General features: G+C 37.2%; 1 protein-coding gene across 1 annotated transcript in view; it reads right to left on the bottom strand.

The window, feature by feature from the left end:
• The window catches only part of LOC149302725 (thyrotropin-releasing hormone-degrading ectoenzyme-like), a 331,139-nt gene extending 313,418 nt beyond the window's left edge, over positions 1 to 17,721 (bottom strand). Inside the window, exon 1 of the mRNA XM_089482127.1 lies at positions 17,030 to 17,721. Within this exon, the coding sequence (XP_089338253.1) occupies positions 17,030 to 17,721 (692 nt within the window). The remainder of the gene's footprint in view (positions 1 to 17,029) is intronic.
• Positions 17,722 to 18,496: the final 775 nt, after the last annotated feature.

Raw genomic sequence — 18,496 nt, 5'->3', positions numbered from 1 at the left:
ACTCTAACTCTAACATTAGCAAGGCTAGACAAGAAACCTGAAACTAACCATGTTAAAAATGTACTTTGTGGCCATTTGAGCCAATGGGAACTCAGCTTGGACCAACTCATTGACAGAATACACAGCTAGGTATTCCAAACTGTTGCATTTCCAATGCTTCAATGAGGCTTAACCACCAAGTTATATGTACTAATATACAACGTAAGAAGCACACAAGAGGTTTGATGAATGCATGTTAAAGTTCCTTTAAAGTAGATTTACCTAAATTCTATACCACTGCCTGGAATTCCTTCTAGAGTGCTAGTGTCAGATACAATAGGTTCTGGTAACGTGAGAAATGTGAATTGTAGGCATGTCCTAAAGCAACTAATGCTATATACCGTATTGGCTTGATTATAGGCCGCACCTGATTATAGGCCACACCCAAAAAGCTAGGTGCTTTTTTAAAGAAAAATATTGATTTTTAGAAAAAATATACAATAGTGGAATAGTAAAACAGTATTCTAACTAACACACTGTATTTTAACATTTTTGGTATCTATTATGCAGTTAGTCAACATATGTTACATACAAACAGAAAACCAATAGCCATTTTAATGCACCTTACTTATAGATATGCCCCTTTGCCCCCAGATATGCCCCTCTGCCCCCAACTATGTCACTCTGCCCCCAGATATGCTGCCACTCTGCTCCCCAGATATGCTGCCACTCTGCTCCCCAAGATATGCTGTCACTCTGCCCCCGAGATATGCTGCCACTCTGCCCCCCCGAGATATGCTGCCACTCTGCCCCCCCGAGATATGCTGTCATTCTGCCCCCTGAGATATGCTGCCACTCTGCCCCCTCCAGATAAGCTCCCCTCTGCCCCCCCGGGATATGCTGCCACTCTGCTCCCTAGATATGCCCCCCCCTAGAATTTCCAATGCTGTCTCCCTGGTGTCTAGCGGGGCTGGGGACATCTGCGCAAAACGCGTGGACAACTTCCGGCGCCACCCCCCCCCCGTGGGAAGTCCCGGCAAGGGATATTGTTAAAGCACATCGAGCAGACATGCCGGCAGGGGAGGTTGTTTACGCGTATCGCCGTGGGCAGTGCTGGCAGGGGAGGCTGTCTCAGCGTATCGGAGAGTAGGATGCAGGTCCCCTGAAGTGCTGCGGGGGATCTGTAACCCAACCCTGCTGCATGTCCTGGGCGGCGGGCGATACGAATTGTGCATTCCTGCGCTAAACCCCGAATATAGGCCGCACCCCACTTTAAAGACTTAAAGTGGGGAGAAAAAGTGTGGCCTATATTCGGGCAAATACGGTAACTATTTTTATCCTCTCTCTGTTTTGGATTATAGTGCAGCCTATATTTGCTGCTGAGGAATAACCTCTTTTTACAGGTCAAAGAAGTGGTATATATGCAAGAAATGACAGTGGCAATGGTTCCTTTCCTCTCCCTCATTTTCTTATTTAAGCTTCTCATTTTTTCTTCTCTCCTTAATTGCACCTCACCGACCATATAGAACCATAAATAACGCTATCCCCACAACAAAATTTTTCTCACACAACACTATCTGGCAGCCTCATCACCCACCCTCACACAACACTATATGGAAGTATTTCTGTCCTCTGCAGACAACGGTGCAACCACACTCACCTCCGCACACTATACTATCCAGCACATTACACTGCTGAAAAATTCTAGGTTTCTAATGAGGCATACATTTGTAACAAAAAATGCGATATTATCTGCCACTCTGGGTGGGGCATACAATAAAGTTCCAGTAGAAATCTGCCTCCTTTTAAAGCCCTAGCATGCCTCACAATTTCCAAGGAGACTAAACCACTCTGGACTTGTTGAGCCATAAGGAACCACTCTTGATTTGTTGAGCCGTAAGGAAGGTGGTCTACATTATATCTTCAGGCAAGCTACAAAAGAAAATCCTGATTCATCTCCTGAGGAAGCCGGTTGTCCGGTGAAACGCATTGAGAGAGAGAGGGATATATTGGGAAGCTCTTGCTGCTGGACAGTGGACTTCCCTGTGCATGGTCGGCCACAGTATTTCTTTGATTACAGTTTATGGAGTTCTTTAGTAGTCAGCCAAGTACACAGGGTACATTCTTATATCTCACCATTACAACAGTTCACAGTCAACCTTCTCCTTTATGGTTGTAAGCTATGAAAACATATTTAACAAAATATATTCCCATGTATACTTTACCCACATCATGTTTAGACAACAATAAGGATGTGTATGTTTCTGCAATATAACCTGACTGGCTTGTCAATAACGGCATTGATCTTAAAAGGAGAGCAGTGTTAATTGGCCTACTTAAAAACATCTTTCAATGCAAATTTATTTCATTGGTTACATAACAGCTTTAAAAATGCATAATAATTGAGTGTGTAATGATTTATGAGGACTCTGCTTATATCATCTTTGAGATATTTAATTCACTGTTATTGCTATCTTTTGGATAATGTATGTAATGTCACCAGCTGTCAATAATTTTACATAATTTTTTGAAAAGTGCAATAGTAAAAGATTGGTTTATTAGACCATATGATTACAATATTTCAAAGTTACATTTCATTGTTCAAGAACCCCAAAGAATACTAGAGTAAATATAGCTACCAATTAAAAGTCATGCAATTTGCATGTAATTGTGTTTTTGTTCTTTTTTGGTGTGGTCTCAGTGGAATTGTCCTAATCAGATCTAAATCTTTTCACACTGTACGGTTAACCACAGCTAATATACTCTCAAAGCTTTGTGTAGTATATATGTCAGAATTTGTTATTATCATATGGCTATTTTAATGCATTAATTTTGCAAATAACATATTACATCATATCATTATTTATTTCTTGATGTGGATAAACACTTTTGGTGAAGGAACTGTGATATTTATTTTCTTCTGTATTGCATACTAGTATACTTACTAGTAACATCTTAATGAGCTAGAAAACTCAAAATGTAAATTGCTGAGTGGAATGATGGATATCGTCTTGCATCAAGTTGGATTCAGTTACTTTTGAATTGAATTTGAAAGCAGGTGAGTTGTCAACTTTTTCACTAGAGCTGATTGTGTGATTGAATTAATCGGGTTAGTCATCAAATTCAACAAACCTACTGAGGAATCTAGCAGATATTGTTCAGTTGAATCCCTTTTATCAACTCTTAAGTTTCCATTGCTAAAGATAAGCATCTAATTTTTAGGGATTTTAGTAGAATTGTCTTGAACAACTGAACTGGCTTGAGCAACTGTGAACCCATTAAATGTTCAGTTGGCAAATAGGTCCATCCATCTGTTTTTGGCCTGATACTTTGTAGCAATTAACAATGAAGCTAAGGATTTTTTTTTTATTAAATGGAAGTGAAAGGACAAATTCAGAGCTTCAGTCACATTGATGCTTTTGACATTATTATATTCTTGGCAGAATATTGAAAAGAATAAGATTTGTCAACATTGACTCTGTGTCAGTGTCATGGATTTCGTACTATGCAAATAGTAATAACGTTTTGTACGTACTGCGCTTCCATTAAAATTAACTTGTATAAGCTTGAGCTAAAATAAAATGCATACCACAAGGTAATCTTGTTTAACCATCCAAACAATTATTGAAACTCCTTTATCACAGAAGTGAAGAGCAATGCGTACCAGTCCCTAAGCTTATCTATATTATATATGTATTTCTGAAATAGCATTTAGTTTTCTCTTGTTTTGTCTTAGATTTTTTATTTTCATTTAAAGTTAATTGATAATATAATTTGTCAAAATATTGGGCATAGAATTATTGTGTTATATGTAATTAGATATCAGAAAATAGCAATGTACAGTCATTAAATGATATTTCGGGGCAATAATTTATTCTTACCCCTATTTAAAAGAGCAACAGTTGTTTCTAAGTGTCTGTGAGTAGATAAACTATTGAAGCTCAGTAGGTCTTTCTCAGGATTTGTTACTGTGTTGGAACAAAGGGAAATTAGGAGATGTAAATCTGAGAGAAACTATCGAATCAGCAACCAGAGATCATCTATAAATAGTGAAACAGTGAAAAGGTAAGTCATGTGACATCATGTTATCACAACTCTACTTATCCGCTGGGCCAGAAGGTGCCAGCTTTCCCTTGGCAATAGATGTATGAAATGAGTAATAATTAGTCATAATTGCACTCTATAATGTACCTACAGTTTGCTTTGCTGGGACACCCATAAAACTGAGTTAATAACAGATTTCTAATTATTTCTGTTTTATTAATTATTAGAAATATTTAGCATTATCTCTTGAAACTCATCTCTTCCACACTCTGGGTGTCTCAAATGTATAAATTAGTTCCATGTGTATTTAAAAAATGGTTGAATTTCTGTTGGTAGCATCTCATACACATCCTACTATTAATTTGCATTATCTGTAGAAACAGATACAGCTAGATAAAGCTAAGAAAATAAAAGTTCTTATTTCACGTATATAAATTAATTGAGAATTTCATTCAGACAATTTTTGAAAAATGGCAGAACAACAAACCGTTATCTAATACCCATTGGAAGAGAACACCTTATATACAGTAGACTAATAATTCTGCAGCTTTGGACATTTTATTTTGGCACACATTTAAAACATAGTCCAAATCTATAAGGATGTAATATAGATTCACCTGTTCTTGACTTTGGAAACCAACAATATTAACATTGTGGTGACAAAAGTGAAATCTTCCACGTCCCTTTTTCTGTAATACACTACATAACCACATATTGTTCTTTTCTGGACTTTAAAATAAATTAATTTTAACTTTATGAGAGAATACACTTTAAAGCTAAAGTACATGCTTTGTGTTCAGGAGACATAGACAATTGATTTATTCTTATCTCTACAGCAGCTTGGTACTGTGAACACGCATTCTGTGTCAAGTTGAACTAATAGGAGTGATCAAATGTTGTGCATCCTTGCTGCGTTCTAACAAATTACTCTGTATAATGCAAGACCATTAGCACCAGATTAGTGCACTTTTTCTTTTTTGATGTTTATTTAAAATTATTAAAAGAATTTGTAGCATAATAAATAAAAAATCCCACTGTGTTTTGCTCTTGAGGCATCAAAAAATAATTGAAAATGTTCTGACTTACTGGTTTGTTGAATCAAAATCTACTCTATAGTGTGACAGCTCAAACATGTTGGGAAGAATAGATACTAAGAAATACAGATGAGGTTCTGTACGGAACTTAAATATGAATGTTTAAGATAAGTGGGATGTGAAAAGGACTTGCATAATTGGAGTTATCACTCAGTGCCTCACTGAGATTGGAAAATTTTCCAATGATATAGCAAAGCATAATTCTACAGAATAAGAGGTAAATTCAGTAATTTAGGAGATGGCAAGATCAGCTACAATACTGTGGATAACACAGAGGCTTTGTCAAATATTTGTTTATTTCTCCTTCTTCTTTCTCTTTGGAGAATATTTTGAGAAAAGCTAATGAAATCTCTAAAACAAAACAGACTTATAATTATAATTAAAGCAGCATAGTTGATTAGGCAACACCATGTGTAATTAGTTGCGGAAAAAAGCCTTTTGCTAATTAAAAAATAATTCTATGTTTTTGGGTTCTTTTTACGTCTAGACATAAGGACAGCAGCAGTCAACAAGAAGCTGGTCATTACAAGTTCAAACTCCACCCAGGGCAGGCCTTTCCACAGTGAAAAACTAAGTTCCCAGGTATGCTACTAAGACACTAAACTGCCACCTCGATCAGAGTGATAGGGACAAAGGTTTTAAGCGACATAAAGGCCATATGTGAATATGTGGAGGTGGTGGAGTTCTGTGTCACCAATATTTTAAATATGATTTTTTTCTAAATTTTTGGTTAAAATATTAAATACTTTTAGAGCCAGTACATTGTTCTATACAGACAAAAAAGTTTGAAAAGCATGAACGCTTGATTGTGTGTCTATAGTCAAAAATTTATTATATACTATACAGCACCATGAGATTTCTGAGGGGAAAAACAAGCCTTCTGGCTTGTCTGGTGTCTGTAGATGAGTGTTTAATAACACTTCTACTACCCCTTAAATTTAAGTGGAAGGTTTTCCATCACCTTTACCCACCATAACTTATGTAATGGTATTTCTTGGCTACCCCAAGCCTCAACTATTAAGCCAGTATCACAACCTCATGCTGACGAGTCCCATTAAGAACTAAACAGCTGTCCATGAGCTGTGATCTGGCTATTGCACCTCTTCCCGAGTTGTATCTAAAGGCTGTTCTGTACAGTGGGCAATTACTTTCAAGGGATCCATGTATAAAGTGGATATAGAAGCGATCATTTTTAGCCTTATTTGCATGCGCCTACCCAGGCAGCACCATGAGATTTCTGAGGGAAAAACAAGCATTCTGGCTTGTCTGGTGTCTGTAGATGAGTGTTTAATAATACTATATTCTGTATTTAATCTATAATCTATATTTACTCACAAAGTCCATTGCACACCATTCCAAATATTCCAAGCCTGGTGCTAGTAACCAGCAGTTTCCATACAAAGCACTCTCAAAGGATGGTCAGCACTCCAGGTCTTCAAGTTAACAACTTTTCTTTATTCAAACAAAGTCAAGGCGACGTTTCAGCCATTGCTGACTTTCATCAGGACATCGTTTAACCGCCTCTTGTCAAGTGCACTGCTCTTTGTTTACCACCCTCCCTTTCCCTTTTTTTGTTTCTTTACAGTCACAGCTTGGCGGTATCATGACCAACACTGTTCGGTATGTAGGGTTGTCAACTACCCTCATGGGCTTGGGGACACGTGGACTGCATGTGGCTTGAGGTGCTTAGAGGGCTCTTGGTGTATCTGGTAACTAATGTGCCTACTGGTCTTATGACAGCTGGTGGCAGTGGTACGTACAGTTGCTGGTTCATGAAATTAAACAATAAAGCTATGGCCAACGCCTTACACCTCCTCACTGTTGGTATCATAAGTCCCTGTCCGCTAGGTTGCTAGGTGCTTCAGGGCAAATAACTCCTGCAATGCACACTCCTGGGTCACAGTAGTCGGGACAGTATCTCTTTATTTTGTTATTGTTTTACATTTTTATGTAATGTGAGGGGCATATGACATATTAACATTTGTATCGGGATGCTAGCCAGCTGATCTGACTTTATTCCATGCCTTATCATGGTAGCAAGCAGCCATATTAGCATACCTGGGACTTTCCAGGCTCCGACTCCTCCCTCTTCAGGTATGCCGATGATGTTGATCTAGATCAAGTGTTACCCTTACCTCTTTGTTGGTTTTGGGTGTAGTAAATGAGACATTTTGAGTCTGGTTTATGTCTCACTTTTACTTTATTAATATTCACCAAGTCAAACTGCAGTAAGGATGTTACATGTATTTATATAGTGCCAGCAGATTCCGTAGCGCTGTTACAACAGACTCAGTAAATTAATTTAAAATCACACACAATAACAAACTGGTACAAAAGGATAAGAGGGTCTTGCTCTTGCAAGTTTACAATCTAGTCGTTGTAATCCCTTGAGACAATAAATTACAATCCAAAGCAGTAATATCTTTAGGCAGCTTTTGCAGCTACTCTACACTTGGCATTTGTTGAAAAAGGGATACCAATTCCTTTGTTCCTAGATTGTAAAAGCCAAACGTCAAAACGATACTGCCAATTAAATTACATATTTTAAACAGAGATTTCTTTGAACGTACATATGCTTCAAATCCCTATGCAAAAATCTTAAACTACCTAGAGCACTTGTTACATGTGCCAGTCAATATTAATTCAATAAGAACTATAAGGAGAATTGAAAAGACTATATAAATTATGTAAAACCTCTGGCTAAAATTCAAACATAATTTGATTTTAAAATCCTTAGTAACCATGACAACAAAGACAGACATTTTAATGAACAGATTTGATTGGGGTTTATATTGATGTTTCTATACAGCTCACTAATTACAGCTCAAATTTTGTAAACGGTGCTAAATATATCTTACTTGTTAGTAGAACAAAAATGAATTGACACTTGAAAACTGGCATACTCCATAATGGGGTTCAGTGGCTTTGCATGAAGTTGCCAGATAAACCCTTTAAACTTAGACACCTATGAATTTTAATGTTCCAGGATAATCATTGGACATTATTGTCCAACAATATATAAAATAAAATATAAAACGATCACCTTTCCATAGCTCAAGGAAGGCTGCTGATTGGCTTCTGTGTCAACCGGCAGCCATCTCACCTCCCCAGAGGACATGTAAGAATTCCACTAAAGCTGCGTGTTTAATGTTAAATGCACTGGCTTTCTTCTTAAATTGAAAACAACGATGCAGATAGTTGATTTCCTGGCATGCCTCTGTGACAGCATGGTAAACATATCAGATACGTTATGGGACTTATAAGTTAAATGTGGTCCCTAAACCCACTTTCTATAGGATATATACAAAGTTTTGTAGTTAATGTTAGAATGAATTAAGAAAACAATTACTCTATTTACATTGTGTTACTAATTGTATCCAGATCCCCAGAACCTTTATTATGGGTCTGATTGTGATTGAAGCCCTGAGACTATAGACAAAGCCTTAGGTCGGGGATATTAGTACCTAAGGGCTATTCATCAGGTAGGTATAGGATACTTGTGTGTAGTAAGACTAATACCCACCTTTGTTACAACATATAATAGTTCCAGACTCTGCTGCTCTTCCAAAATGCCCTATATACTAATTATTGTACCAACTTGATAATATTTTCTTAATATTTTGACACAAAACTTATCACATACTAGAAAGGGCTATTGTCTACCAGACATCCACCACATCATGTCAAATGTTACTCAGGCCCACAATTTGATTAGGCTTTGGAAATTATTACTGGCTTATTACTGAATTCACAAGATTATGTACAATGGCAGGGTCACATATGTATAAACAAAGAATTTGCAAAATAATGAATTGATCGCTCATGGAGATTAACATTTTATACTGCAATTAGTTGAATTAAATTGAGTATTTATTTAACCCTAGTATTGTTAAAATGCCATTCAAGCAAACTGTATGTAAATTGCTGGCTTGGTATCTGAAGAGAAGCTAAGCAAGAGACCATCTTTTGTCTGAAAACAAATGGAACAAAAACAAAATGAACAATTTGTCTTAATTGTTGTTGGTCCACATGCACATATCCACTAGTTACAACCATGGATGAATCCACATTGCAACATTGCACATATAAATTAAAAACAGAACATGAAAAAAAATGCATAGAAATAATTGCAATTATTTTGTTTTAAATGATTAACTACTAGGACAATTGGGTATTATATAAATATATTAATGCAAGAATAAAATCTTGAACACCAAGTTTGTAAGACTATCTATGCATTTGTCAAAAAGTCATAAGCAAATAACACTATGCATATGTCAAATATGAATAGCATAAACATATACAAGAAGAAGCTACCTAAGATATATATTTTTACAGTCATGTAAAATATTTGTAGTTTGCTTCTGCATTGCTTACTGAAATACAAACTGGCACTATTGTATTACAGATAAAACAGCTGTAAATGGTTGTTTCTTTTCAAAATAAAATTTCAGAAGCTGAAGTTTTACTAGCACAAAATAACATCCATACCTTGTTAGAAATGAATGTCATAATGGAAGTATGGACCTATTTCCTTTACTGTAAAAAAGCTGTTATCAATTTGCATTCTGCGCAAAATTATAGCATAAAATGTGTTTCAACCTTTTGAATAAAACATTGGACAAAGCCATAAAACATGTGGACAAGTACAGAAATTATAAATCTAGAAAGCATGTAGCCTAGCTTCATAAAAAATTCCATTATTTGGGTCAGCTTGCTTCTGTTTCGAATGAGAATACATACCTAAAAACTTATAAAATAAAGTTGAAGTTACAAATATTGCATAAATCAAAATACATATGGCATATTTAAGCAGAAATTCTACTTTTTATTTTTTGGGGGGAAACTGATATATATCACTTTTCAAGGGAGCTTGGTGAACTCACAGAGCCGAGCCTAGAATCACAAATGCCTGGGTGCAAAAAAGTTGAGTGTGGCTATATTGCTAACTCCTCCCCTTAGCGAACATAACCCCTCTAACCACACCCATTTGTTACAGTGGCCACTCCATTTAAGAATATATAAGAAATAGAAATATAAAAATTATACTCTAGCTGGTGAACCACATGCTCCATGCATTTTGCTCCTTGTGTACTCCTATAACGTACTTTTTATTTTACTTTTGTAGTGGAGTCCATATGGATGTCTATCCAAAGATACCAAGGCAAACAACTAGGAAACAGTTGTTTCTAATGGGAGCGTTAGCAGTACCGTTATCAGCAGGCATCACAGAAGACATGACTACTCAATTTAGATAATGCTAACATATTGTGCACAACCCACAGATGTCAATATTGCTAATTTTGTAGCTTATAGTTTCTTGTCAACGGGATGTTAATGCTTGAACACCAACCATTTTCTAAATGAGCTATTTAGCTTGCTGGTCTTGCTTTACATGAATAAAAACATTTCTCAGGTTGAAGGCTTTCATTTCCTGAATATTGATTGGTATGTACCATTTTTGCTTAGAAGCTTATTCAAAATTATCAGGGGAGTTTGAGGCGATGATGCTGCATATGGTAGCTATTGCACCTAACCTTTACACCACCAGGTGGGTTTTGCTGCAATCTCTGCCTCCCCATGGACGTAAGATGCTTAGCTGCTCCTGTCCCACCTGTTCCTCGTTCCAACAATCAGGGCCCTTTATAACCCTGGCATGTAGTTCCTGGCTGTTTGTTCATTCTATGGTTTTCTGTAGCGTAGCTGATTCTCCGGTTTTGACCGCTGGCTTGGACTCGGACAGCAATCATAATTTCCCTTTGTACTGCGTTGATTCTGCCTATCTGGACGCTCACAGACACATCTTTCCATCGACTATGTTGCTGTCTGCCCATTCTACAGACTCCATGCTCTTATTAGTTTGTGTTTATAGATGGCACTGAAGTCTAAGGCGCAGCCATCTGCAGCTAGGAATCAATCTAATGTCTGTATAGTGGCCTTCTTCATAACTTGGTGCAGAAATTGGGGTGAGGGGACAGTACAGTTTGTTTTAGTTTATATTGCAATTATCAAAGCACATTTTTGTGTCATACAGCAATTAACTGCTCCACGCAAAAATTATGACTAAGGCAATTTTCTTTTACTTTTTAAAGAATTATTACTGGGAAGGTTTTGATTATTGAATAGTACAAAGAGTGATGATGTAGTTAGAAAGCTCTTAAATGCAGAACAGCAGGCAAAATCTGCATTCTTTTTTAAATTACTGATAATCATAATAATACAATCAATAATAATATTAGATACTGGCCATTAATCACTGATAGAACAAAAATATTATGTATGTTGTAATATGATTATTAACAGTGGAAAAATAGATTAAAAATGGCCTATCATTGTATCTGCTTAAGTTAATATTTAAATGTTAAGGCTAAAGTGTTGTAATACAGGGATGACAAAATTAATCCACAAGAGACCAAGAATGTTTTTATCATTTCTCCGGTTAACATGTAATTGGCCAATCAATTGTATGAATAGCTAAATAATGGACTAAGTATTATCATTAATGTCCAGCCAAGGAATGCAATACTGATTTTAATAGGCCCTAGAGAGTCTAGCCATAGCTCAAACCTCCCAGGCTCATTATACTGTACATCGGATACAAGAGTGGCTTATTGAATTCCATTATGGCTTAAAAACTGTACTTGCCAAAATTCAGGCAAAACAGGATTCCCATTGGACACGTCATGATGACTGGGTACCACATCATGCAAGACATTAACTCAAACATTGCCGTTGTATCTATGTTTTTGGAAAAAGAAAAAAATCACCGACACTATATTAATCAGCTGATAACATAGGGATGTGTTTTGTGATTTGTATTAATTTCAATATTATGAATGTCCAAAAAGAAGGAGGGACTCCCAACAAATCAAGCAAAGCATAGAGATCTAAGTTTTTAATTCAATTTCCTTGTTTTTCTCACTCTTACTCATACTGTCTCACACTGTTTCTCACATTCTCTTTCACAGTCTCACACAATGTCTCCCTGCCTTCTCAGTCGACTGTTTCCGTATCCCTGACTCCTTTCCCGCAGCTCCGCTTCTTATCTTGACCCTTCCTGTTCTTCTGTTTTTATTCTTTGTCCGCTTCTCCATTAACTCGGGCTCTCTATACACACTTTTGCCAAAAGGAGGAGCCTCTGGGCAGGCCCTCTCTCTCAATGGTAGGAGTGGGAGAGAAGCTACAGCCTTGGCTACCCCCTTTTGAGGAACCAAAAGACCACTTCTGTATCTTCTTCATCAATTTCTATCTTTTCTCTTCTGTCTTCAGTCTTCACATAACCTGGCAGAAGCTTCTACCCAAATGGCAGTGACATCCTCTCCACCATATTACCCTCAGTTCACAATAGGGCACTTTTGGTGACGTCCTCGCCCTATTCCGGAGGAAGGTCCTGCCAGGTTATATCCGTGGAGATGCGGACAAAGAAGAAGAAGAAGATGCAGAAGTGGCCGGCAGAAGCTGAAGTGGTCGGCAGAGAAGGTAGGGAAACTTTCAGAGAAAATAACAGCGAGAGGGAACAAGATTGTGAGCGTGTGAGAGACGTAGACACTAAAGCCATGCTACAAAAATTTGCTTTTTTTCCTCCATGATCTTAAATTTCATGCCACTGCTTTGCTGCTTAAACTGTCAATAGGTGGCAATGTGTGCTTCCAATGAAATCAATGGGGGGATTTTACATAAAAACGCACCACACAGCAATCATAAGCATTCAAGTGTATATGATGGCTGGAGTGTCCCTTTAAGACAAAACTTTAATTGCACTCCTAACATGCTAAGAAAGTACATTTTATCCTTTTTTTATTTAATTCAATACAGAAACTTTTAAGAAGCTTTTTGAGTTTCTAGGACAACAACCTATTGATGTCTGCTTTTATGTTACATGACACATGTCTCTGGCAAACTTTTATATGATAAGAGATTTCAACAGTACTAGCAATGAAGTTTCTAGAGCTACATTTAGTTGAACTGTATTACATTCAGCAGAGTAGTTTAAACCGCAAATTTCGTATGTGGATTGGAGGACTGATCATGGTGAGGATTAAAGTCTATGGCAACAGAAGTGACAGATGTTGCATATTTTGAGGCTTTGTATTCTGTAATCATTGCCTGTGCTTATTGTAAAAGTGTAAAAGAGTGTAAAGTGAATCATGTGTGTATACCCCTTAACGTTAAGTGATATCCCTTTTGCCCTTAAATGTAACAAACACAAAAAAATGTCTGAATGATGTTTTTTTTTTTTACATTAAGCAAAAGTGTTCCTCCAATACAATAATTCCAATAAATCCTGCAATACAATAATTCCTCCAATACAATAATTTCTCCAATACAATAATTCCTCCAAATGGGGTGCAAATACATGTGGAGATTTTTTAATAACAAATAAATAGAGTAACAAAGTTTGAAAAAAGCAATATATAAGGGTATGTATGCACTCACAAATGTATTTAATAGTTCAGATTCATAATTGTTAAAACAATGTATTTCCATGTAATGACAGCTAGAGGCTAATGGCACAGTATCACCATCCACCATATATATAGTAAATGTAAGAACATTTACAAAGTGAAATCAAAATGTTGATGTGCAAATGTGCAATTGTAGAAAGATAAAGAATCATCAACATAAAAATCCCTCCACGCATTTCGCTGGGGCCAGCCCAGCTTTCTCAGGTCGTAACTAAAACCTGTATTGCACTTGTCAGATACTTCATTGTATAACTTCCAACCAAGAGCACAAGCATCCAATTATTAATACAATTAGTGAATTCTGTTATCTATTATTTTCTCTTAAACCCCATATACTAATATGCTGCTGAGATTTGCTCTTGGTGGGATATATATATATATATATATATATATATATATATATATATATATGCGCCTAAGTAGATGTATCTGTCAACTGTATTTAAAGGGACTGTTGCATGTTTTGCATTCCTATAATATACAGTATATATATATGTGTGTGTGTGTGTGTGTGTGTGTAATTATAAGTGGGTTTATTACAAAGATGCATTAATAGCATTAATACTAAGTTACTTTGTATTTTTGTCTTATTGTGCCATAAACTATATCATAAATAAAGAACTGTAGTAAAAAAATAATTTCATATAGTACGGGTTGTCCCACATAATGATTAATGTTACTTTGGTAATAAAAACAACTAGCTGGGAATGATTGTGTCTGCTAACCTATACAAAAGGTGTACATTGATTGCACCGGTTGTACTTTAATTCCATTGGACCACTAAATTGCTTTCTGTTCTATAGATTTATATATGTGATGCCCCATGTGCCCCAATATACACAATACGCAACACATATAACACAATATAACTGAGCCCAATATCTAAATGATTGCTGTCCCGGACAATCTCATCTTCTGAAATTAGATGGCAACGTGTATAGACAAAGTAGTTCAGAAATGCATTACAACCTTAATTTACTGCAGATGCTACTTCGCTTTGCCTGTTCAATGGCTTGCCTTGGTGAACATGCTTCACTTTATCTGACCATGATTTAAGCTAATATGCTGTATTCTGAACTTTAAACAGTTCCATTTCTCACTTTAGAACTTCATTATTAGAAAGTAATGAAATCTAAGGAATACAATTCAAGTATAAATAAGGAAAACAAGAGCCCAAGTGACCTAATTTGAGTTTAAAACTAACTCACCCAAAAGTGACCAGATGCAGACATTTGGTGCTCCATCTACAATTTGTTATTTATTTTTTAAATTTTACATTAAGGAATAGATAGCCAGATTTATTATAAATCCATATGCTTATATAAATTTTATTTTTCAGGGCTAATGCATGATAGATTCTCTTATGTCACCGGTTAAAAGGGCCATTTGGTATTTATAGTGTTATTGTGGCTTATCAGATGTATTATATTGGGGTAACCAAATGTCCCATTTAACCTGGGAAACATGTATATTATAGGGCTGCATCAAAATCAATTAGCCAGCTTAATAAAATAGCACTTCTATATGCTTCTATATGGAAATGGTTTAATAACCAACAAAAAAGAAAAAGTAAGCCATATATGACTTTACATGGCTCTTATTATTTAACCCAGAGTTATAAAGATCAGTTTATAATCAGCTGTTATAAAGATCAAGATTATTTGTGAAATTAGTAGATTACTTTTTTACAGGATTGGTCATGGAGTCATGCTACATTAGGTATCCAACTGCTATACAGAAAACTGTCATCTCTTTTATAAGCAAAACTGGTCTCTTCCATTTGTGGAAGCGCTAAGTAGCGCCATTTGTGTTTTAAAGTGGAAACTGCATGGATGTCTCCTTTAAAAGTGTCAAACACATTACAAAATTATTTATTGATGGTGAAGGTTTCAACATCTCCTTTAAACAATACATTTGTATAAAAAAAACTACTTACAATATTCTTTTAAGCGAAAGCAATTGAAATACTTTGTTAGCATGCAACTTCTACATCAACACCACTAAGAAGGTATGAGCTGGTCCTGTATAATGCATCATTCAAGGCTTAAAAAAATGTTAAAGAACCCTCACTGATTTGACTAAGCATTACACAGGGCAAGTCTATCTTTTCCTGCAGCAAAAGCTCATTGTGGCTGCCTTTATAATATATATTGTCAAGGAGCTGGCAAATAACTCTCCTGCTAACTCTATGGTATAAACCCCAGGGAATTGAAAAAAATAACTCCCCTGTTAACTCTATCTTTAGTGAATGAACCTTACAAAACTTACAAAAACAACTCTGTCTTTAGTGAATCGACCCCATGCTCTTGCCCCTCTACTCTACAAACCAGCTAAATGCTCACATGCTGCTAAGTAGCATCTTATGCTCACCAGACTTTAACTGTAACAAACTATATCACAGTGTCATTTTTTTTTGTAAGGATGGGCTTTAGTCACAAAAGTAAGGCAAGGTGTTGTAAATTTGGATTGTGCTTGTCAAATACAATTTACAACTGCTGTCATTTTTACACACTGTGGCATGCACTGTGTGACACTGTGCTGGAGGCTTTTCAATTATATGCAAATTATACAAATTAGGAGTAGTTTATGCAGAATTGGAGAGTCTACCCCAGTGCAGTAATTAAAATGAAGGCATGGCAAATAAAATGCCTATTAATGAGCTTTCCAGAAAAAAGATTGGCACTAACTCAATGTCAAAAGCTGGAAGTTAAAAGAACTGACTCCCCCTCTCCCTACCCCAGAGAACAATATTGGTAACCCCTTAAACCAAATCCACTTTAGTAATATTAATATGTGTGATATTAGGACAGTGTTGCATGCCTGTGTGCAGATGCTACATAAATTAGTTTTTACATAATTGTTGATGGGACATAGAGAGCTTGGGTGAGGAGTTAGTTGGCAAACCAATGCTACAGGTGTGAAGTGGTCAGCATAACATTTTATGAAACGCTCATCACTCACATTGACTTTATAAGAGTGGATAATATGGATAATACAGGTTGCTTCAACTGCTAGGTAGCTTGAGTATTTCACTTCATGTCACCTAAATGCAATGTGTTTCTTTTCATCTAATTGTAGAGAAAAGCTTTTAAGCACAACGTTTCGATTTCTATGAGGTTTTGCACACAGGTTGTGCTGAGATCAGTTATATAAAATATAACACATGAAAGCAGCCCTTGTAATCTGTATCCACTTGGAAAAACAAAGTAAGAGTCTCATATAAAATGTTAAAGAGGGGTAATGGTAATTAAACACTATTTGGGGCAATATTTCTGGAAGAGCAGGTACAGACTACATCAATGACCCCACCAAGTACATCAACTTCTATCATCTCGCCCATCCCTTGGAGATAAAAGTCACAGTAGCTATAATAAAGAAAAAACTCCTTTTCTCAGATAAATGCATGATATTTTATACTATATAAAGCCTGGTTTGCAATCGCCTTACCTTCTCTCTCCATGTAGTACATAAGAGCTCCTGAAGAAGCCCAGGAGCTCATTCTCAATAATAGCGTTGAAAATTATCTTCAGGTTATAATTTTTCTGGGCATCCAGAGTCCTGTTTAAAACCACCACTAACACTTGATTAGGAGAGTAAGAAAAATAGTTCGCAACTTTCACATCCCCAGCAACCCTGTCTTCTGCCACCTGTACCTTTTCCACAGACAACCTGTGTGCATGAAGCACAATATATTTACTGGAGTTCAGACACTCAATCTCCACGTTAACCTCTCCAGAGAAAGTAAAGTTGTCCATGAAGGCAGTGATCATCAGATTGTAGTGTAAGGGTCTCAGGTGAGTAGGTAGCCTCAAGAATGTCCAGGGTTTCCACTCTTCTTCTGCATCCCTCCCTGGTAAGTGGTTGATCCCATCCCCAGCATCCTTTCCTGCCTCTAGATTTTGGTTGAACCTGGCTGCTTCCAGGGTGCTACTATTAATAATCCTACCGGAGCCATCGCTACATTCCTCAAACCTAACGCTAAGCAGGACTGCGATGATAGTGACTACGATCAAAGCCAGAATAGAGATGGCAAAGCCCAGCACTAGCTTTCTGTGCACCGTGATTTGCCTTTCGGTTGTTCTGGGTCTAACGACCACTGTATCAGCCCACTGATCCTGGAGCCCCCTGCCGTTCCTCATGATCCCGGTGTTTTCTCTGATCCGAGAGCTGATATAGAAGCTGTATTGTATTATGGTTTAAAGTCCACAGCCATACAAGCACATCCTAGAACTCCGTGGAATCAAGCGATCAACACGCTAAGGAGAGAAGATCGGAGATCCGTTCTCGGACCTGGAGCTTTACAGCTGATCCCATCTTTCCCACAAACACTGGAGTACCTTTAAAATCTCTATTGCTGTCACCTCTGGAAATGTGCCCTATTCAGGATAAAGATGCACATCCAGCAGCTCAAAGAAATCCTCCCCACCGAGGATTCTGCTAACAGTGTCAACTAGTCAGTAACAAATAGCTCCTGTCCTGGGCAAAAGCACTTTGTTTATAGTGGGGTATTGGAGTCAACTCATTGCCTATAAGGGGGAGGAGAAGTGACAGGGCTGCATGGCATTTCCCACAACTCCAATCGTTCTCAAGAAAATCAAAGAGACTTCTGATTGGGTTGGTGTCCCTTTCTCGGTTGAATACAGGCGATCGCACTAGGAGGCTGTACACATCTCGGGGAAGTTGCTGGGTTGTGTTTGCTCCCAAGCCGGCTGGTTGTCCTACAGCATCCCCATCTGCCCAGCAGCTTTTCTGATCACACTCTTAGCGCGGTGTATGCGGTTTCCTCTGGCAGACTGTGCTACAGATCCGGGTGCCGGCCAAGTGCAAGGAGCGAGGGCTCCTCGGTCGGCTTGTTCCAGGTATCGAGTATCACCGTTAAATTCTGCCTCCTGCGCCCACCTACAGTGACTCTGC

Source organism: Sceloporus occidentalis, unplaced genomic scaffold (genome assembly GCF_023333645.1).
Source record: "Sceloporus occidentalis isolate IW3139 unplaced genomic scaffold, rSceOcc1.0.p SCAF_17, whole genome shotgun sequence".
NCBI lineage: Eukaryota > Metazoa > Chordata > Lepidosauria > Squamata > Phrynosomatidae > Sceloporus > Sceloporus occidentalis.
The sequence above is the reverse complement of the archived record's forward strand: the minus strand, read 5'-3'. Positions and strand labels throughout refer to the sequence as shown.